The sequence below is a fragment of the Lactuca sativa genome, chromosome 1 (assembly GCF_002870075.4).
Source record: "Lactuca sativa cultivar Salinas chromosome 1, Lsat_Salinas_v11, whole genome shotgun sequence".
Lineage (NCBI taxonomy): Eukaryota > Viridiplantae > Streptophyta > Magnoliopsida > Asterales > Asteraceae > Lactuca > Lactuca sativa.
This window is the reverse complement of record NC_056623.2, coordinates 94,210,986-94,235,094: the sequence shown is the minus strand read 5'-3', so window position 1 is coordinate 94,235,094 and position 24,109 is coordinate 94,210,986. Positions and strand designations below refer to the sequence as shown.

Genomic DNA, 24,109 nt, shown 5'->3' with positions numbered 1-24,109 from the left:
GGTAAGCTGCATGTAGCTTTGGAAGATTATAAAATCTGCTTTTGCATTAGAACCTGACCACTTAGCACATAATCTGCATCTTCATTTTGGGTTGTGTAAGCTTTTGGTAAGGATTGGTAGATGAAAAGATGCCCTAAACTCTTGCACATAAGTTCTCACCATTAATGAAGAACATATTGAATCTTTGGTTCAAGTTCTTTTTATTTATCCTCTTTAATCTCTGACTTATTAACCATGTTATGTAATATGACTAATTTTAAGTCTTAATTAGAGGGGGTGAAGCTAAATTAGTGACAGAAGATTCGAGGCTCCAATAAACACATTTTGATGTAAGTTGGCATCCTTTCCCATAATATTGACCCGCTTTTGTACCAAAACACCCATCTGTTTAGTTAGTTTCCATCAACAGGGTTGACTTGAATCCTTTTAATGCTTGAAGTTAATAGAAAATACCCCAATGATTTATCTTAAAAAGATTGCAGATGCTTGTGGTGCCCGTATTGTTGCCAAGTTAGAGACCATGGAACCATGTTCCGGTGTAAAATGCACAGGTAATTTTTTATTCGAAATCGAGCCAATGGCGCGGAGGGTTTTTTCTAGTTTTTATAAATAAGAAAAAAAAAAGTTGTCTCCAATTTTATGAAATTCTAAGTGATTTTCTCCTATCTATTTAAAAGTTTGAAAAAATTAAAAATAAGTTGTTCAAAGATTAACAATTTAATAAAAACATTAATTTTTCTAAACTATACCTATAAAGAAAATATGTCTTTCAAACTCAAATAGAATATTCTTTTTATGGTGATTTTGTAAAAAAAAAATTCAATATTATTATTGTTAAGATTTTTCACTTTTTTTCATGGTTGTTAAGATCCCAATCTTGATCTTAAGATCTTAGCATGTTAAGATCCCACAAGCCAAAAATGATACCGATCTCACTAGGGTCTGTATTAAACAAGATCTATAGTGGGTTCTTAGGATCCCAACTAGGATCTTAAAATCTTAACGTGATCCGATCCCACCTCTCTATTTTATAGTCGAACCTGGAAATTCATCTATTCAACTTGACATCAAGCATCGCAAGTTGCAAGAAGCGTCATAGAGCATCATCACTTCATCAGTTTATCATGAATTAAGCAGGTAACATTCGTGATATTCCATTTATGATCTTAAGCCTTTAGTTGTAGATCGTAATGATCTTATTTCTTTTTTGTAATTAATATGTTTTCTTCCTAATTTTTACAGTTTGCAGCAACAAAAATTATGATTCATGTTTATAAAATTAAAGTTAGTTCCATACATTTCAAATGACATCAAGTAATAATATATACTGCACACCCAAGACCTTATGAGTAAATTTGAATATTAGTTCATTTTGGTAGGATCTTCCTATCCCAATCACGATCGTGCAACACATAAAACGGTCTTAGGTAAGATCATGATCTTGAAAATCTTGCTTTTTTCTTGGGAAACACAAGTTGTATAAAAACTAAAATATGGAAACTTTTATTTCCTAAATGAAAAAAACATTCTAAAACTTCTTGTATATATATTATATTATAAAGTTTATTAAACAAATTTGTTATAAATTTTATTTTAAATTATAAGATTGTAAGTTCTATTTAAATAATATTGAAAAAATATAATTTAAGATGTTACAATCTAAAATTTGTTATGCTAGAGAAAGTGTTGCTACTTTTGTCATGCCATTTTTGTTGTCATATAGTCATCATCTAAGATTTTTCACACTTCTTCAAAAGTTTGTTATTTAGATGGTCTAGTTTGCCACTTTTTTCATTGTTTTTTTAATAAAACTAAATTATATTAAAAATAATCAATTTAAGCAAACTATTCTTTAAAAAAACTAACACTTCACTAACTTGAAAGGAAAATTAAAATACACTAAAAAGTACGAAACATAGAAACTAAAATACCAAACATCAATAAACAAACATATTATATTTTTTTGTAATCTCGTGTTTGACCTTTAATGTCAATTCTTTTTTGTGTCCGGTAAACTGACTAGTATATTTCGTTAAGATCGCAATGTAATGAGATTTTTCCTTCTCTTTAGCGACATTCAAGTATTTCTCCAACGTAGTCTTCAAGTAGTCAATTTTGCTTGTCACCCATGAATGATTCCTAAGCTTGGAAATCTTGCCACTTTTTCGATGCCTTCACAATATTCTGAACATGAAGAAATTTGAAAGGTGCCCCCTTATCATTCCGATAAAGTGCATGATCTTTTTGCAAGATTGTTTTTTCGTTTGCACCACTTTGCCACTACCGTGTTATGCTCACAAATACCGCGTTAAACCCCACGACAACTTTGTTGTGTTCCTCCACTTCGAGTAAATTTGATCTTTTTTTTTTCTGTATTCTCCAAGATTCATATGTAAGAGAAAATGCCTAGTAACATTTCGGTAAAAAGTTGGCGCATCTTGATTGTTCTCGACCTTTAGGTCTTCCGAAACATCTACCCATGCACAAATCAATGCCACGCATTCCTTTGGTGTCCAATTCTTGGAAGGTGCCTTTTTTTCTTGGGTTCAAGTTGATGTCGAATCTATTCCAAATCAGAATATGTTGCGGGTACGACTACGGTTTGATAGTGTGTAACACCCCGAGTTCAGAAGTGCATGTTCAGGGTTCTTAGTGTAAATAAGGAAGATCGACTCGGCGAGTCGATGGGTAGACTCGGCGAGTCGAGTCGCGATTCTGGTCGTATGTTAAGGTGACCAACTCGGCGAGTCGGCGGCTGGACTCGGCGAGTTGGTGCTGGAATGAGAAAAACCTCAATCTCCGGGGTTTCCCCCTATTTAAAGGACTTTATGCCCTTCACCCAGACCCCTAATCCCCCAGAGAGTTCCAGAAGCCCTAATATCCGAGAGTATGAGCTTGGAGAAGTGTTTGGAGCTTTGAGGAGTGAACTTTGTGAAGAGGACTTGTAGATCAAGAGGCTAACACCAAGGATTTCGTGTAAATCAAGAACCCACTCCAGTTTGGGCACGTTTTGGGACGTAATAAGCTGTTATCTTAACCTTTTCTTCTAGAATCATTCATATGTGGAGGCTAGGGCTTTCCTTGGTTAAGGAGTTTTATTATGGAAGCTAAATCTAAAGGTGAAACTTCAGATCTGAACCTCTTTGGAAAAACATTAAAAGCTTCTTGTAGGTAGTGTTTGTTTGTTATGATTGAATTGTGAAAGGAATGAAATGGTTAATTCCATTGGAATGAAAAAGAAAATGTTGTTTGTTTCATCTAATTGATGAAATTTTTATTGTTTTCTGCATGCTGCAATTTAATTCTTTATTTTAATTTGTGTTATAGATAAAATCTATATAGATATAAGAAGACTAATTTATAGAATCTTATGAGTATTTACCTACATAAAATGTGCCACAATTTTTTTTTTTTTTTGTATTGTGGCGAATAAAAAAGTGTCACTAAAAATCTTAAAGCTTGTAACTAAAAGTTACATAACTTCTTTAATTAAATGAACATTTAGTGGCACAAAATAGGTGCCACAAAAAACATTGCTTCTATCATGAAAAATAATTAAAAAAGTGCCACAAAATGCCTAAAATGATGTAGCGGCAATAGCAAAAAGTGTCACTAAAAGGTTTTAGCGGGAGCGTTTCTAATGACACTTACTATGTGTGCCGCTAATTATATGAGAAGCCTTTAGTGTCATTTTTTTTGGGTTTTAGTGGCATTGTTTGTGTGCGGTTGAATGACATTTTTTTGTAGTGAAAAAACAAATCTTTTCCTCCATATTTAAAAAATTTCAAGCGATGTACACGTAAGCCATGTTTCTCGATTTACAAGATAAGTCCCACAAAGCCCTAGAATTAACATCGAATGAAAAATTTATAGTGTGGTGTGAACGTATGAAACCAATAACGTGTCAATTGCTTTCACATTTGGACTGCTTCCACCAATAACCAAGCTTGACCATTTGATGAAACTAATGATTTCGTGTTCTTGATGCGTCTTTCCCAGTCCTTTCAACCATCCATGGGTTTTACGTACAAATAAGAGTTGCTAGCCTAATAATCGCTCTAATTAATCCCATCTCCCAAGGGGAAAATGAATAATTATTCTCCCTCATATGTCGACAATGACATTCCCAATGGTTTCCCAACCCCTTCGGAAAACCATGTTACAAAACAAGGTCAACATTAACCCTTGCATATTGTCAACATTGGGGCTAGATATCTATAATATGTAGGGGTGAGCGCGGTGTGGTTCGGTGCAGTTATTAGCTAAAACCTCACCACTAACCGCAAATGCGATTAATCCATTTCAAAACCGCGTTGTGCGGTTATTTTTGCGGTGTGGTTAAGCGGTTATTTTTGTGGTGCAGTTTTGTATTTTTTGTGTTGTGGTTATTAACCGCATGGATTTGGTGCGGTTATTTTGTGTGCTTTTAACCATATTTTAGAGCTCAAACGGTTTTAAGAGTTCAGACATATTACTTATAATAATAATAATAATAATAATAATAATAATAATAATAATAATAATAATAATAATAATAATAATATAAGGTATAAGACAATTAACTTAAATCACAAACAATTAATATCTTAAAAACGTCAAATGAATAGTAATTAATAGTAAATATCTTAAAATTGTATAATTTCACAAATTTTCAAAGTCAAACATAACAAAAAAAACCAACACTTTTGTCTTCTAGCATTTTATTCATCTTTCATCTATGAAACTTATCTTATTTTTAATATTTAATATATTAATAATTAATAATAAAAATTTTATATAATACATGCGATGCGGTGAGGTTTTTCTATGGTTTTTGAAAATTAATAACTGCACCGCACCGCAAATTTGTGGTTTTTGAAAAACAGAAAACCTCACCATCGATTTTTATTGCGGTTGCGATTTATCGGTTGCAGTTTATACGGCTTTTACGGTTAATTTTAGTTGCGATGCGGTTTTTACTCACTCATTCCTAATAATATGTACATAGTTGATAACCAATAGTAAATCACCCTATCCAAGCCGTTCAGGTCAACTCGTCCAAGGCCCACATGATAGTGCAACAACGAAACACTAGCGATTTTTTGGGCGTTTCATGGTTTAAGCCCTGATTTGCATTGTGGGGTCTCTTTTTAAAGATTATTGGTATAATGTTTAATAATAACTTTTATTTATTTTACTGACATAATAATGTTTTGTCTATCTTATGTTTTCTAATATTTCATTATTTTGTTAAAACGCATTTTCGTATTAACAATTAAATATTTATTCAAACATATACAAATATGGTATATACATGTGTATAAATAGAAAAAAGGTTCACAAATATATTAAAACATGCATGTAATCACAACAAGCCTTTGAATTGGACCTAAACTGGGTCTAATTGGTTTTTCGTTAAGTTTTGTGACTGGACAAACAACGATTGAAACACCATGGGTCCATGTGCAATAGCAATCCAAGTTTTTTTTTTCGAATGTTGTTTACAATATCCACAGATTTAAGGTATTTAAGTTTTGTTGTTGAATACAAATACTTCAACTTTTATTGCATTATTGATATGTTCATTTTATGTATAGGCTTATATGATCATTATCAACGTCTCTTTTTACCCTTGGTTGCATTCCTTTTGGCAATTTTGTCGAATAAACTGCCATCGAAGACGCCTCTCATGGCTTCCTTTGACAGGTAACCTTCTTCATCTTTTGCAATTAAGTACACAGCAACCCACTCGACCTTATTTAATATCCTGTAGCATATTAAACATACTTAATTAGAATTTAAACTTGAATTGCTTAAAATGATTTTGTTCGTAGTGATCGAAGCACAAACCATCCAATGATGTCAAGTGAAACACGATTTCCTGATGTCATACTCCATATCTCTTTGAATGTTAGTTTATTAGGTGTAGTTTTGCCATATTTACTGAACATGTTCTCAAAATTTGCTGGCACATACCTAAAAAAAGAAATTAACTTCAATGTTGATATATCGGGAAAACTGCAATAAAGTCCCTATATATTGGTTTTATAATCGATTTAGTCCTTATATTTTTTTTATTCAATTAAGTCCCAAAAACTGGTAATCGTATTCAATTTAACCCCTTAACCCGGTCAACAGGTCACTTAACTTTCAAAAATTACATTTTTGGCCCAAATTTCAAAATTTTTTACAAATTTGGTCCAAAATTTACACCTTTGGCCTAGATTTAATTTTTTTTTTACAAATTTGGTCCAAAATGTACCATTTTGGCCCAAATTTTAGAATTTTGTTATGAATTCATCATAATTTTAGTTATTTTTACAACTTTTTTCTTCAAAAAAAATTTGAATGTTTTTTCTTTATAAAATCATATTTATACAAAAAAAATGTATACAAAACACTTGTTTTATACAAAAAAAATTTGGTTCAAAAGGTAGTATTCATCGATTTGATTTTTCATAAGTCTAGTAGGTTGTATTTTGAAGATCAAGAAAGCTAGTTTTATTTCTGAATTTGAATCGCATATCATTTTGTCTCTTCTAATCGATCAATTTCTTATTCTGAATCTATTTCTCATTTGATTTTTACAATCTTATTTATTTGATCGGTCTCCGGATTGTTGTTATGAAAATGATTTTTTTCAAACATCTGTTTGACTTGATTTATTGTCATGATTGAGTCCTCTTCTTTGAACGACTCGAAGTGCGATTCGTAGAAATTGGATGTTTGTTGTCATGTAGATTGATCTTTGACGATTTAATTGAATATTGGATGTGGATAAATGAAGATTATTGATGGGGATTTCATTGGTAAATATTGCATTAATAATGTTTGATCTTTGATGGGTTAGAATAGTATCTTTTGAAAATGTCAAATAAATTATGAAATGTGACATTATGAATATATTTGAAAACATTGACCAAACATTTTATTTTTACCTACTCGGTTTTTGTAACTACTCATTATTTTACTCATATATTATGTGTTATTCTCCTCTAATAAGTGACAAAAAGACCTTATATATTGTTAAGACTTGGTGTAAAGATGCTTTCCAACTTTTTGATTCAAATAAAGTCAAAACATTTACATCTTGTACTCGTCTTTATCTTCTATTATTTTTGGATTTCATTAATAATTAAGATTTATTTGGCAGTATAAAATATAATATTAAGGTAATAAAACAAGTGTTTGCATACATTTTTTTTTGTATAAATATGATTTTATAAAGAAAAAACATTCGAATTTTTATTAAAGAAAAAAAGTTGTATAAATAACTAAAATTAGGATGAAATCATAACAAAAATCTAAAATTTGGTCCAAAATGGTATATTTTGGACCAAATTTGTAAAACAAAATTAAAATCTTGGCCAAAAGTGTAAATTTTGGACCAAATTTGTAATAAATTTTGAAATCTGGGCCAAAAATGTAATTTTCGAATGTTGGATGATTTGTTTACCGGGTCAAAGGGTTAAATTGAATACGATTACCGGTTTTTAGGACCTAATTGAATAAAAAAATATATGGACTAAGTCAATTATAAGACCAATATATAGGGAATTTATTGCAATTTTCCCTTGATATAGCTGGTGTCATCTAACCAAGAAACTAGTTTTTCAAAGTTTGTTATTTATGTCATAAAACTAAATTTGGTAGCATATTTTCTATAAAATCCATTGTGTTGCACAAATAAAAAAATGATGTTTTTACATTAGTAGGACATTAACCCTTCATATAATATACTCCATCCGTCCAAAAATTATAGTTCATCTTTCCTTTTTGGTTTGTCTCAAAATAATAGTCCACTTCTAAAAATAAATAACATTTTTATCAAAATACCCCATCATTATTACTTAACCAACTAAACATTTAATGGAACATTAAATGCAAAGTGACGACAAAACTGTCATTTTATTATATAAAGTTAGTGGTAATTAATAATTTTTTTAATCTGTTTTTTTTTGTCTGTGGACAATAATATTCGAACGGAGGGAGTATAAAGTACCTTCCTTCCGTGTCATATGTTCCAGAAACACTTGGATGCTTGCATTTATGTACGTTGGCTATGTAAATTGGAAACAAGAGAGATGGAATATAACCCTGCAGTACATACGAGTATCAGTATTTTCATTAACTTAGTGTTGGTTAGTGTCGGTTAGCAATCAACTTTTTGGAGGTAAACATCATATCATATCATCATATACTTTCTAAAACTATATATATACATCCTGAAATAATGAGAACATCGTTAGTAGCTGAGTCAGGTATTAATTTACTTCGTTGTTCGAGGAGAAACATAACGGTTCACAACTTTAAGCTTAATTAAGAGGTTTGAGCTCTTGAAAAAACACATAGACTAAACTTAAACTCACCGGGAGAGATGGGTAACTAAATAGCAGGTGAGTAAAGAACGTAAAGAGAACGTTGGATATTATATTGAACCCAAGTGCTTGACATCCTGAAATAGTGAGAACTTCGTTAGTAGCTGAGTCGGATAAAAGTTACAAAAATAATTATATGAACTTATTTCTAAGGATTAAAAATTATTCACTTCATGACTATATACTAAGATACTTTAAACATATCTATTAACAAATCAAATTGGATGACCCGTTCTACTTGGATTTGTATATATGTCGATATTAATCTTGGTATCAGCTTGAACATATCAAAGATATTTCTTTAATAATGCAATTTATTAAAATTAATACAGAAGTTTAATATATTTCTAATAAATTATGTTTAATATATTAAACTGTCCAAGAGTATAAAACGATGTTTTAAAAATATCTTAATTAATCTAGAAAAGTTTGGGAGGCCAAATATGACTATATCAGTTAGGTTGAGTTCAATATATAGTATGATCGCTTTCATACCATGTTGACAAGAAACTCTTTCATATGTCACAAAAATTTATAGGCCGCTTATATATAAAAGTTTCGACTTCTAAATGAAGTTCATATTTATATATTGGATATTGAAAACCGTGATCTATATGATAAAAAGAAATCTGTTCCATTTAACAAGTATGAGATAATAAGTAGTTATACGAGTCCATTACTCCTTCAATATAAAATGAAAATCAAAGATTTGTGAAGTAAAAGAGTCATTAGTATAGTTTAATTTGGAATTCACCGGTGTAAGTCTCCCAAGGATAAATAATGCCGTCGTTGTCTTGATCAAAGAAGGCGGCATGCTGTTGGACCACGCTCAAGCCACGAGCGTTGTGATCTGCTGTGCCATCGGGATGTTCCATGTCAGGTGCAACCATAGCTCTAGCCATGTCTTTTGAAGAACACATAAATCAGTCTAACTAGATAAACAATTAATGATTCATCAAGCATGAGTTGTTACAAAAGCTTACAGGGTTTAGGAATGGATGACTCAAGATCACTGCGAATAGGACGTTCGGATGTTACAGGTGCCCCGGGTGCAACTGTCGCCATTGAAACAGGGTCATTGCTAAACTCCATCTTTCAATATTTGAGGAAGATGAACATGATGATAATGGTATTTATAGAAATAAACACAAAATAAAATAGTAGTTAAGTTGAATGAGTGTCGTGCGGGCAAAAGCTAATGGCATGGACCTTCAATGTCAATGCACAGCCAACCTTAAACGAGGGTCACAAGCTTAATAAAAAATTAAAAATAGGCACGCGATATATATATATATATATATATATATATATATATATATATATATATATATATATATATATATATATATATATATATATATATATATATATATATATATATATATATATATATATATATATATATATATATATATGGAAAATGAATGATTAGGCAACACATATTTGAACCAATGAAAACATGAAAACACATCACTTCCACAATAACTTCCACAATACATTACTTATGAAGAAAGAAATGGACACGTGTCATTTGATTATTGGTTCCGGTAGATGTTGCCCTAGTTATTTGTTTTCCATAGAACTTATTACTATATGATATATATATATATATATATATATATATATATATATATATATATATATATATATATATATATATATATAATAAAAGAGTAGTTCTTTTGCCATGTGTCACAATGTTAGGCATTGTAATTAATATCATGACACTTGTCAATCTATTAATTCTCCTTTTCAAATTTCAAATTTCAAAATTTAAATCACATTTTAATTACATTAAATTAATATTAATAATATTAGAATAAAAATAAAATAAAGTTTATACAATTTATAATAAAATAAAATTTATACAAATTATAAGATGATATATTTTACGTATTTATTTGAATCAACGATTATAATTTTATATATAACAAAAAAATATATTTTAATTAATAAGTTATTTAAAATTATTAATTAATAGTTTTGAGTTTTTACTTAGAAAGTTTAATTAGTTTTCTAACCGTGGTTCTCACGGGTTATAAACTAATATATATATATATATATATATATATATATATATATATATATATATATATATATATATATATATATATATATATATATATATATATATATATATATATATATATATATAGGGAAAAGTGAATATACCCTTAAGGGTATATAAGCTTAGGTACCCAAATACACTATACTACGTCGTTTTTATCATATAATACGTTGTAATTGTCCGATGTTCTTATAATTTAACTTCTAACTTGATTTACGTTCATAATTTTTACAAATTACACATTTATCTTCCTCTTACATAGTTTTCATTTTCAACTACAATATATATAGCCTAGTAGGTGTTCGACAAAAAAAATGTGATGTAAGAGAAAGATAATCGTGAAATTTCAAAAATCTTGAAAGTAACTCAAGTTATAGGTTGAAGTTAAAGAACATTAAAACGAATATATCAAACAAAACAACGTATTATGGTGTTTTTGGGTACCTAAGCTTATATACCCTTAAGGGTATATTCACTTTTCCCATATATATATATATATATATATATATATATATATATATATATATATATATATATATATATATATATATATATATATAGGTGGGTTCAATTGAGAAAATAAAAAAGGTTGAGAATGGGGGAATTATTCTCAGCCACTCATTTAATCTAAGCATAAAAGACACGGTGGCAAACTTGTAAATATCGTAATAACCTTCAATCTCAAATACGTAACTATAGAGAACTCGATAACTGTTCGTTCATCATCAAAATTTTTCCTCCAACCTTCAATAATCATCCAGATTTCTTCAACTAAACCGGAATTTCTTCGCTGTTCATGAAATTGGAATCAGAGTTCTGGACTCGCAGTCACAGTCGACATTGAGGGACTTAGAATCGGTAATCACAGGTTCTCAATCGGATTTTCGGAAATCAAAATCAAATTGAGAAATCGATTAGAGATAGGATGTCGCATCTGAAGTCGAAATCGGAAGTATATGATGATTTGGAATTGATAACTTGATGTTTTTAACATTTTTAAAATAATTTACTTGTTTGCACTCCAACTGTTTGATGAAATGCATAAACTAAATTAGCACGTTATATTCACATATGAATATATTTTCTCACCTGAATCAGTATATGATTATTAAAAACACAAAAACAAACATGCAAGTCTGTATGTTATTCATATGTGAATAACATATAAAAATTATATATATTTGTCAAAATACCTTCAATATTCATAAGTGAATATACCTTGTAATATTCATATGTGAATATACTGTGTAATATTCATAAGTGAATATATCATCTAATATTCATAAGTGAATATATTCTATAATATTCACATGTGATATACCATGTAATACTATGTAATATTCACATATTAAATATCATTTAATACTCATAAGTGAATATACCATCTAATATTCACAAGTGAATATAGTATGTTAATATTCACAAGTGAATTCATCGTCCAATATTAAAATATGAATATACTATGTTTATTATATGCCATATTTATATATGAATGATACTTAAATTGTAAAAAAAAAATCGTACTTTTTATTCATAAGTGAATAACGAATGTACTGTAATAAAACCTGATCCATTGTTATTCATTTATGGATAACGATAGCTGAAAATATATAAAAAATAATTTTTTTATTTTATCTTAAAACTATATCAATATGAATGTCTATTTGTAGAGAATAAAAAATCATGAATTTTGGTATATTTAAAATCATTTTTTGATAAAAATAGCTTATAAAAATTAAAAAAAAAAAAGACGAAAAAACTATGTTTTTGTATATATTAAGGTAATGATTAGCATAGTTTAAGGAAATATGTTATGTTGGAAAATACATGTGCATTCGTTACCCATTTCCGCCGGTACGTTGGAGGCTTTTGCGGCAAAAATAAATGATTGGTTGAGAATGATTCCCCCATTCTCAACCTTTTTTTTTCTCAATTGAATCCTCCCCTATATATATATATATATATATATATATATATATATATATATATATATATATATATCATGAGTTCTACCACCTATGTCCGCCACCTGCCGATGCCACATCCTGCCTCTTGTCGTCATCACCTACCACCTTTCCCTCGTCGGAATGTTAAGTTTCCAAAGTTTTCCACTTCAAATCCACCGTTGATCGCGACTGACTTCAGATCTGGAGTCAAAAACTCCATTGTCGGCGAAAGCCATCACTGATAACCACCGCTACTGCTCTTCACTCCGATGAAATACAAAAAAACTCGTCTCCATCTCTTTCGTCATGATCTATGACGAAAAGCGACTAGATCTGCACTGGATCTATTGTATTTGAGCTCTAAAACCGACAAACCACGCCATCGTCGTCAGCTGCCACCATAGTTGCTTTATCTCAGATCCGGTTAAACACGACGATCTTTCCTATATCTCTTTCTCCATGATTTTCGATGAAAAACACGTAGATCTACATCAGATCTAATGTTTTTGAGCTCTAACACCGAGGAACGACACTAACGCCATCAATCACCATCACCTCTGCTGGCCGTCGCTCCGGTGAAACTTCGACAGGTATGCCTTCATCTCTTATCTCTTATATTCATGATACTGTCAGATCTGCATCAGATATGATTTGTTTGGCATAATTTAGTTGTAGATCTGGTGGTTGTTGTGCACTTCTAGGTGGCGGATGATGGTTCTACCACCAGATCAGATTTTTTGTACCTCCTCATCTTTTATTCTTTGTGTATTTTTATGATGATAATGTTTAGATAGAAAAGTTTTTAAATCAGATGCATAAAAGGTGTTTGATGAAATGCATTAATGAAAAGAATGTATCTGTTAAGCTATGAAAGACCAGTATATTAAGTTGTGAACAAATTCTTAACTAGTCTTTTTAATGTGTTTTTTGCTCAAATCTGGTTAGATATGAGAGTTTCATAGTTTTCTTTTATTAAAATACCAAACTATCATAAAAATAATAAAATGGTGCAACAATGTTTTATTCTTTTTTATTATTAGTCCATTTATAAATCTTTATGTATAGTTGTCTAACTAAAATTTTAGCTAAAATCTTATTATTAAAAATAGTTTCCGAAAAAAACACCTTATATAAAACCTAGTTGTTCATTTAAACCTACTTTATTGTTGGTTAATTGGACTTCAAAAAACTAGTTGGAAATTGTTAGAAAACTAATTCATAAACAAAAGATGTGATAGTTTACTCCTAATTTGTCGAGTTTTTAATGGAGGTCTTAAAGTTTTAAGCTGTGAATATATTATTTTTTACATATAAAATGTGGTAGTTTACTTCTAATGAATTTTGCGATTAAACTATAAATAGACAGTATTAAGTTGTGAATCGGTTATATTAACTTGTGAATCTAATATAGATTTTGTGTTATAATATAAATGATTTGTGTATTTAGTTGTGACTTTTGTGTTTTAAAATGTGAATTGACTTCAATAAGCTGTAAATTTCCTGTTTAAACTGTAACTTGACAGTAATAAGCTGTGAATATTCTTATTAAACTGTTAATTGACTGTATTAAAAATTTCAAATTGATAATATAGTTGTGAATTTATATTGTTTATATTAAACTGTAAATTTATTGTAATAAGATGTGATTTTTATGCATTAAGCTGTAATAAGATGTGAATTTTTTGTTTAAATTCTGAATCGACTATATTAAACTGTGAATTTTTTGTATTAAACAATGATTTTTATGTTTAAAAATGTGAATTGACTGTAATAAGCTATGAATTTTCTTAGTAAACTGTGAATTGATTGTATTAAGAATTTCAAATTGATAATATGGTTGTGAATTTATACTTTTTGTATTAAACTGTAAATTTATTGTAATAAGATGTGATTTTTATGTATTAAGCTGTGATTTTTGTTTTTTAAACTTTGAATTAATGGTATTAAGCTGTGAATTTTTTATTTAAATTGTAAATTGACTATATTAAACTATGAATTTTTTGTATTAAACAATGATTTTTGAGTTTAAAAATGTGAGTTGATTGCATTAAACGGTAAATTTTCTATTTAAACTGTGAATTGACTGCATTTTGTTATTTTTTATAATTTCTGTTAAAAGATAAAGGATTTATGAATAAATTTTTGTATTAATTTTCTTGTGAATTTATTTATTTTTTTGTTGTATAAATTTGTAAGAATCTACTAGTTTTTATAATTATTTTGCATTAAATTCAAAACAAATGAATTAATATATTTTATTAGACTGTGAATGTATTATTTAAGTTAACGCATTACTTTATTTACAGATGTGATTTGGAAGAAATGATGGTTACAATGCTGATACAGGTGGTTGGTGGCGGTGTGTCGTGGTAGAGTTTGAGTTTTTGACATTTTTGAATTAGTGAATTATTGTAAAATGGTTTGCATTAAGTTGTGAAATTTTTGCATTAAACTTTAAATGGTCTGTGTAAAATTATATTTTGTATAAGTTTTGTGTTAAAATAAGTGTGCATATACAAATGAAAATAATAGACTTTAAAAATTATAATTTTGTCATTTTTGTATAAAAAAGACAAAAAAAAATCAGGATTTTTACGTGTTTAATAAGAGTATTATGCAAAGGTTTACTAATTAATAGGGTTCTTAGGATTCTTAATCTTTTTTGTTTCTCATTTGAACCACTATATATATATATATATATATATATATATATATATATATATATATATATATATATATATATATATATATATATATATATATAAATTGTAACGCCCCGATTCTCAGGTATTGTTTATATATGAGTTTTTAGGTTAGTCCCTACTCAACGAGTTGGTTTACCTACTCGTCGAGTAGCAGCGAGAATGATCGCGGGTTAAGTGACCTACTCGTCGAGTCCATATTGGGACTCGGTGAGTAGGAGCTGGCAAGTGAAACCCTAATTCCTGGGGTTTGCACCCTTATTTAAAGGGACCTTAGCCTCCCTTGGACCTCTTTACAGTTCCAAAGAACCCTTGAGAGCCTTATTCGTGTGTGTGTGTGTGCCTTGTGTGTGTGTTTGAAGCTTGAAAGAGAGTCCTTAGAGGGAGAAGACTTGGAGGAGAAGGAGATTGAAGCAATTGGAGTGTGGGAATCAACACTCATCTCAGATATCAACTTCAAAAGGTACCCAAACCGTCATTCTCCTTATAGATCTTCTTTATTGGGTGAGTTTTAGGGTTCTCATGGAATATCAAGTTGGTATGATGAGCTATGGGCTAGATCTGAAGTTGTAACTTCAGATCTGGACTCTCTTTGGATTCTAGAAGCATAAAGTTGCAGCTTTAGTCGTGATTGAGGTCCCCTTTGTGCATAAAGACCCATCAATAGCTTAGATTTGCCATTTTGAGTCTTTAAAGCCATGCATGCACGTAAAGTTTTGCAACTTTACGTGATAAGCATGCCCTAGAAGCTTGGATCTGTGATTTGAAGCCGTTTCCTGGCTCAAAATGGATATGTATGGAAAGAGGACTGAATGGACTCGACGAGTCGCAAGGTCGACTCGGCGAGTCGCATGAAGATGGCCATTGAACTCGACGAGTTGGTTGAACAACTCGGCGAATCCGATGAAGATTGTTATGAGACTCGACGAGTTGAAGAACAACTCAGTGAGTTGGATGAGTTTTGACCAAGAATATGTTCGCGTGTATATCCGTCGACTCGCAGGGAAGGAACTCGACGGGTGGCCTTAAGGTTTGATCGGGATTCGAAGAAACTCAACGAGTCACCTCGATGACTCGGCGAGTTGGATTGTGCTTCAAGGGACTCGGCGATTAGCAGGATGTACTCGTCGAGTTGAGGTCAACATGGAATGTTGACCTTGACTGAGGACTTTGACCTTATGTTGTGATTTTTTGGGACACTCTGATGGAAAATGATTTGAAAACATTTTGTAAACGATCATTTGTTGGTTTTTAATTATGATTAAAAAAGTTTAAATTTGGTGTGAATTTTAGGGATGTTATATATATATATATATATATATATATATATATATATATATATATATATATATATATATATATATATATATATATATATAACATTTCTTATATATTACCATGAACATTTAAGAACAAAACTCCTTCTTTAATCTACAAGATGACACTTTTATAATGAAATCAAAACTCATTAATTAATACACTCACTACCATCACCTACCACAAACCACCCGCCACCAACCACCCATCATCACCTACCACCAAACAACACCACCGTCCACCCACAACCTCCTTCCATCCACCGCCACCCACCACCCATAGTCACATAGTTCGTGGTACGGTCCAATACGAGAATGAGGATCTGGAACACGATTCAACGGTTAGGAAGTATTGGATACAGTGAAGGTAGGTTCATTTCGGTACGTCCCGGTACGTTCCGATACGGTGTACCATATCTTTCGGTACGTGTACCCATGTTTAATACAAAAGTTCCAACCATATTTTACTTAAAAAAAAAGTTTTCAATAAGTAATACTTCCCTAAAAACACATTAATAGGAAAAAAAATAAAATTTTAATATTTCCCAGCAAAATTACTTTTAAAAAACAGTTAAGTTATAAACTAACTCTTCAAATAATATTTCCAATAAACTTCCCAAAAAACACATTAACAAGAAAAAAAACATAATTTTAATACATCAAAACAAATTTCCAGTGACACATCAAAACATATTTCCAGCAACACATCAAAACAGATTCCAAGTTTCCAACACTAAAAAACAAAAACAGTAAGAGAATTCCAAAAAAAAAACAGATTAACAGAAAAAATTTCTTCAATCCATCTGTTGTCTTTTTCCTTTCCCATTCTCCATGTCTTCAGCCTTCAATGTAAGTTCTTTCGGGATTCATGTCCCACTTTTTCTATGGGCCCGCTTTATATGAATCCGAGAAACGAGATAGAAGTCGAATATTTGAGTGAATGAAAAACCAATTTGTCGGGTCTTTTGCAATTTAGCCTATTTCTTTTCACAATGTGAATGTAAGAATAGGTACTCCATTTTCTTTCCGCCGAAGAGCTATTAATCGGTCGGGAAAGTACCTTCTTTACCGCCATGGCTCATTCCGGGGCTCCATATTTGATCACCAATCTATTGCATCTATTGTCATGGCATCCGTTTATGTTGCCGTCATGGAATAGATTCCTTTTTACATATGGAATGTTAAAAATTGTTCTCGTAACATTCGTTCCTCCTCTTCATTTTCATACATTCTATGGAATGCTTTCATGACACCAATCACAACCTCTTTATCCAGATTTGGAGCTTTCCTTAGAATACCTCTAGGTGCTAACTTTTGAGGATATTGTCTATCATAAAATCTTGGAGTTAATGCAAGCCCCAAAAAATGTAATGGGATTGTCATTTTCTCCCATCTAATAGGTTGAATACATATTTTCTTGCATAATGTCTTTAATCTCCCCCAACATGTTATCCATTTTTTCATAAATTTCACCCATTTTACGAATTCCCCATCCTAAAACTTGATGAGTAGGAAAATGGGTTTTGTAATTGCTAAAACATTGTCTACGTCTTCCCAAAACAAATCATCTTTAATTGTATCCGCAACTTTTAAACAAAGAACTTTTGTGTTTTCATCTCCATTTTTAAGCCACTCCCTCCAAGAATTAAGGATTATACTTGTGGCAAGATCCTCTCTACAATCTTTGATTCTTTTTAACAAAATATAGTGAGATGCAAACCTTGTTTTAGCCACGCTTAACAACTCTAATGTGGAATTTTCTTGAAAAATTGGTAAGACTTGAGTGTGATTTAGAAAGTACTTGACAATTGTTTTTCCTCTCTTATAGGTATTATTTAACCAAAAAATTCATTTGATAAATCTTTGAAAATCAAATTTAGAGTATGTACGCAACAAGGTGACCAAAATACATGTTTGTATACTTCTCTACTTCTCTTCCGACAACTTTGCAATTAGCCGCATTATCCGTGACCACTTGCAAAACGTTTCTTGGTCAAACCGCATCGATAGCTACAATAAGATACTTAGAGATTTCCACTCCTGTTTTTTCAACCCCCGAGAAATCTTCTGTGTACATGAACATAGCACCACGTGCATTCACCGCAAGAACATTGATGAGTGGCTTATGTTTGACATTAGACCACCCATCAAAAACAATAAAACCCCTTGCATGTACCAATTATCTTTGACTTGGGCTAGGTCTTTCTCAAAATGTCTCATGCACTCATCTAGCAATATGGTTCTTGCTTTTTCACTAGACGGAGGTTTGTATCCCTCCGATGCCTTCTTGAGTGCATCGATCATTTCAATAAATTGTGGATTCGACAAGACGATATACAGGATACCATTAGTACACAATCCTCTAAAAAGTATTTGTAGCTTCTTCCAATCCTTAATCATAACCGGGCATCTTCTTATTTCTACGGTGTTCCCAAGTTGAGCCACAAAGAAATGTGTGTGAATTCTAGTGTAGGAACCTATGTACTGGACTTTGCAGTAGTTGCAAATCCATGCCTTTGCTTCCCCTACATTTTTACCAGTTCTAGAACTAGTAAAAGTGACTTCTTCTATTAGAGGCCTACTAGCATCTTTATCAATCGTTTTCTTGCTTCCTGATGTACCTATATATGATGCTCTTTGGCCTCATTTCTCAAGATCAACAAAAGCTTCAGGTGGTTGTGTTTCACTATCTTTTGTGCGGTTAAAAGATTTGCCAAATACCATTTTGACACCAAGCAAATCAATAAAGAAACAATATATTGGAAAGGGTCTGTGTGATGAAGAAGAGTAACAGAAAAAAATCGAGCAACAGACTGATAGAGAGAGTAATGTGGGTGAACTGGTGAGTACTGATGTGGGATAAGAGGCATGTTAAATAATTATTGGAATCGAGATTCACTGGAAGAAATCGGATGTAGGAATCGAAGAAACATACCAGGAACCGATGAGATTGATAACTTTATCCTAGCGTAAAATGTTTTTTTTAGAGATAAGTAATTTCCCGCTCAAACAAAAATCAGCAACCCCAAATCCAAAATTGGCGATCCTTATCACGTTTCTGTGCAATCCAGATCATCGATTCATGTTTCCAATACCAAATTGAAGATTAAACGGGATCGTAGGGTACACTTATCGGAGAGTGCTTCGACCACCGATTGGAACGCAAACACACTATGTTTGGTAACGCGATGTTCAGAAAGGGGATCGTGACTCATATGGTGATCTATGTGACTAGGCCACCACCACCATCCACCCTCCACTACTACCAACCATGCATCACCACAACCTATAACATAGTATCACCTCCCACCACCACCTACCTCCACCTCTAACCGCCACCACCTAACATACACCCCCACCACCATCCACCATACACCTCCCCCACTTATCACCCACCAAAACCACCACCCATCACCTACTAAAACCACCACCTACCACCACCACTACCTTACACCCACCGTCACCACCCATCACCGCCACCTACCCCATTATCCATTACCACCACCCCAAACATTATCTACCACCATCACCACAACCAACCACCTCTCGCAAGCACTCGTAATAACCATCTATAAGTACCACCAACCACCACCACCAACCACCTCTATCACCCACCATAACCACCCCAATATTATCTACCATCAGCATCACTACTTGTAACCACCACCCACCACTACCACTAACCACCACCTTCGATCACCATCACAACCACATGCCTCTCTTCCTTGACCACCACACACCACCATCATCCCATGCATCACCCATCAAAACCACCTGTCACCACCACCCTACCACCTACCTTTGTTGGATTAGTGTCTAAGCCCATAACTATATTGGTATGACCTTGACCTGATTATGAACATGGTCCTTTTGGGTTGCCTTCGAGAAAGAGGATTACTTTATTATAAGAATAATATATTAAAGTAGAAATCATATTGTTTAATTAATATTAGTCAAGAATTAATTAAAAATTAATTTTGTGACTAAAAGATATTAATTAAATAAAGGATACCGATACTATAATTATAAGATAGTTACAATGTTGGGCTTATGATCCATAAAGGACACATGGACGAATTCTATATGAAGGTCCATATAGAAATCGTCCAAGGGCCTTCTGAAAGGGTCTTTGGGATGCTAAAGGATTAAGTAGTTGGATTAGGGTTTCCTAGTTGGTAACCCTAGAAGCCTACGTATAAAAGGAACCCTTGGGCAAGCCAAAAACGCCCTAACCTTCTAAGAGAAACCCTAGGACGTTTTGGTGCCTCTTGTTGGATAAGGTGTCTAAGTCCATAACTATTTCTGGTATGTACATGACCCGGTTTGGCATGGTCCGTTTGGGTTGCATGGCATCATGCATGTGGATAGACTAACATGAGAGAAATAACACTTATGTTTTATTAATATATTATAAGTTCTAATATATTAATAATATTATTTAATTAGTATTGATCAAGAATTAATTTGGAATTAATTAAGTGATCAAAAGAAGACTAATTAAATATATGGGTTGATTGTGTAAATCACTCATACTTGTATAGTGGGCTAATGCTCCATGGATTATCAAGTTAGGCTAAAACCCATAGGATGCTCCATGGTGGTTATAGAACCCACGGGTCATGGAAATGAAAGGTCGTGACAATTAGGGTTTACATGGTGTAACCCTAATTGTAACACACTATCTAAGAATCATCATGTTCACCAAAATCAACCACTTAAACAAGAGTGAGAGGGCATATCCGATTTCTAAGTGTGTGATATTTCTATCAAGTCATTTCAAAAGCATTTGGTGTTGTGTGAGACATTTGAGGCATCACACTTGGGGTGCTAGGCTCTCAAGGTTTTCAAGGAATCCAAACTACTACAAGGTATGTTCTTTAGCTAACTTTTATGTTGAAAAGTTCCCCATGTATGCTAGATAGGATTATGAACCTTGGAAATTAATTTTGCATGTATATTAGTCAAACATAGATCCAAGGTTTCTAGGGTTGCATGAACACCTTAGGAGTGTTAGAATGCTCAAAACCTAACACCTCTTCCCTCTCTCCTTGTTCATCATGTTGCTTATGGTGTTTGTGACCCCATTAGAGGTGCAACCTTTGTGGCACTAAGCTTTCAGAAGTCAAGATCAAGAGGATCCGAGATTTTTATTGCTACATAACAATCAAGGTAAGATCTAAACCCTATTTTCATATATGATTTCGATTATAGTATGCTAGATCTAGAGTTTATGAGCTTTGGATAATTTGAATGTACATTTAGATAAACCTAGATCCAAAGTTTTAGGGTTTTGCATGTGCACCATAGGATTGATGTATTGCTCAAAACCTATATGTGGTATCAGAGCCTAGGATGTTTTCTAACGTATTTGATGCAAAAGTCATGTTTTCAAAGCATAAAAAATTTTCGTTTTTTGCTTCTACCTGATCACCACAAGGTGGTAAAATTCACCACAAGGTGGTGGGTCTCACGATGTGAGCACAGTGCTCACGACGTGAACTCATTTCAGATGGAAGAAAACTCGGGATTTTGACCTATTATGAGCTTGGATAATTACCAAAATTGATTTTGGTTGACAAAATCCGAATTTTATTAATTTATTATGATTATCCTTGTCAAAATTAGAGATAATTGTCATTTTAAGAAAAGAACACACTTTTATCGTGTTATTCATATTAAAACAAATAATGTCTAATTTTATTTATCATCAAACAACGACTGAGAATGCAAACGGGTAACAAGTTGCAACCGTGCATGGAAAATCAACAACCGTTCTTACCATTTGCATTTGATACGTTTGGTTTCCTTGCGCCGGATGCGGTGGAGCTTCTTAGTATACTACAATGGATCATGCATAGTAATGTTATATCCCCCAGATCTATAGATGTAGTCTTCAAAAGAATTGTCATGTAACTAGATAATTATTGCCTTATTTAATAAACCCTAATTATTTGAATTATTTGATTTGAATTATCTTGCAAGAAATTGAATTAGGTTAAATTTAGATAATCACCAATTATATTATTTATTGAATTATTTGTAATTTGATCTAGATAGTTTTGAAAAGTTTCAAGACTTGCCCTCAAGTTTTGGAATTTAATTTTTTGATTAAAAAGTTTAATTTTTAAATGTTTAAATTCTAAAGCCTAAGGTTTTGAAAAGTTTCAAAACATGCCCTCAAGTTTTGGAATTTAAAATTTGATTAAAAGTTTAATTTTGAAATATTAAATTCTAAGACCCTAGTACTTTGAAAGGTTCAAATTACACCCTTATGGTTTTATTAAGTTAATTACGTGTATATTTAAAAGAGAGTTAATAAATCCATAATGATATGGTGTATATTTAATTAAATTAAAAGTATAATTTATTAAATTAAACCATTTAGTATTTTAAAAGTGTAAAATACACCCTTATACTATATATACAATTAAAAGTCTGATATTATATATGTATGAGTAAAGAGTCAGTCTTACCGTTAGTAGGCCTCATTCACGAAGCTGGTCTCTAAGGGGTGTTTAAGTAAATTGCCTATAAAATGGCGATTGAATGGGTATCCAATCTTACCCACCGTACCCTTGACCAGTGAAGGGTCGTTAGCCGAACGGGTAGGATAGGACACCACCTTCCATTATAAGTATAATGAAATACGAAGTAACTAAACACTCTTATTAATTCCCAAATCTTAGTTACTTTAGGAAAAATTTGGAGTTGGTGCTAATCCATGAAATTGCACATTACACCTTGTTATTCGTTAGTGAAGTGTGTGTGGTTAACCGACACACTAATATGGGACCAATAAAGGATGGAAATGGGTAGCTCGTAGATTATCATAGATCAAAGGAGTGTGTGACATCCCCATTTTTCACGGACAGAAAAGACCGATTTTGTTTATGCTTTGTAAAAATCATAGTACTTCTTTTCATAAAAATGTTGTGGAATTTGTTCCCAAAAAAAACATGATAAATACGTTATTAAAACATTTTTCGTATTTTATTCATTTCAAGGCATTTGGGATGTCATTGTCAATACAGAAACATAAGCATAAACAGAACTTACTTTTATTTACACTAGTGATCTACATCTTTTTAATCTCTCAGTGTAATGTGACTTCATATCAACACCTAAGATATAAATAAACTGGAGTGGGTCAGGTTGGGAAACCTGGTGAGTACATAGGGTTTTCAACCCACAATAATATAATTATTATGTTTAAACAAACAAACGTTTAAACCCCATTACCCATCCCCATTATCTTCTTTATTCTTTAGGATCTACCCTAAGAATCAGCTATTTCTGGTTCATTCATTCCTAAGGATTATCCTAAGGAATAGGTACGAATTCCATCGTTGTCAATGGCACATCTGTCAAGCACAGCTGCTAGTTATGTCACTTAGGCGCAACTGCCAAAATTGTGACATTCTTTACGAGGCGCATCTGCCGGTATAGTCCTTTAGACGCTACTGTCATGTTTATAATGTTCTCTATTAGGCACAGCTGTCGATACTATCCTTAGAGCGCAGCTGCTAGGACGTTTACCGTAGATCTAAATCATCTACAGGTTGTGGCGCAGCTGCCAGTGCTCATCTATTGGGTACTAGGTCCACTGCTGCCAATGTATACCTATAGGGCACTAGGTCCGTACTACTAATGTTCCTCTATTTCAGCTTTTATCCCTCATCATTCATCTACCCATGTTTTACCCAACATATTTTGTAGATAT

At 32.0% G+C, this 24,109-nt stretch overlaps 1 protein-coding gene across 1 annotated transcript; it reads right to left on the bottom strand.

Moving 5' to 3' along the window:
- Window positions 1-5,437: 5,437 nt before the first annotated feature.
- LOC111885935 (probable peroxygenase 3) lies at window positions 5,438-9,524 on the bottom strand. The gene is made up of 6 exons (XM_023882174.3): window positions 9,341-9,524; window positions 9,112-9,261; window positions 8,349-8,434; window positions 7,982-8,076; window positions 5,830-5,955; window positions 5,438-5,746 (listed from the first exon to the last, which is right to left on the bottom strand). The coding sequence occupies exons 1-6, from the start codon at window positions 9,447-9,449 to the stop codon at window positions 5,593-5,595; spliced, it is 720 nt and encodes a 239-aa protein (XP_023737942.1). The 5' UTR covers window positions 9,450-9,524; the 3' UTR covers window positions 5,438-5,592.
- Window positions 9,525-24,109: the final 14,585 nt, after the last annotated feature.

What these genes read in the sequence shown, in the direction of transcription:
- LOC111885935 (XM_023882174.3), bottom strand. Translation starts at nt 9,449, where the DNA reads ATGGAGTTTAGCAATGACCCTGTTTCAATGGCGACAGTTGCACCCGGG. An exon ending in TCCTTGGGAGACTTACACCG is followed by an intron (nt 8,435 to 9,111) that starts GTGAATTCCAAA and finishes TCACTATTTCAG; the next exon opens with GATGTCAAGCACTTGGGTTC. An exon ending in TCACTTGACATCATTGGATG is followed by an intron (nt 5,747 to 5,829) that starts GTTTGTGCTTCG and finishes AATATGCTACAG; the next exon opens with GATATTAAATAAGGTCGAGT.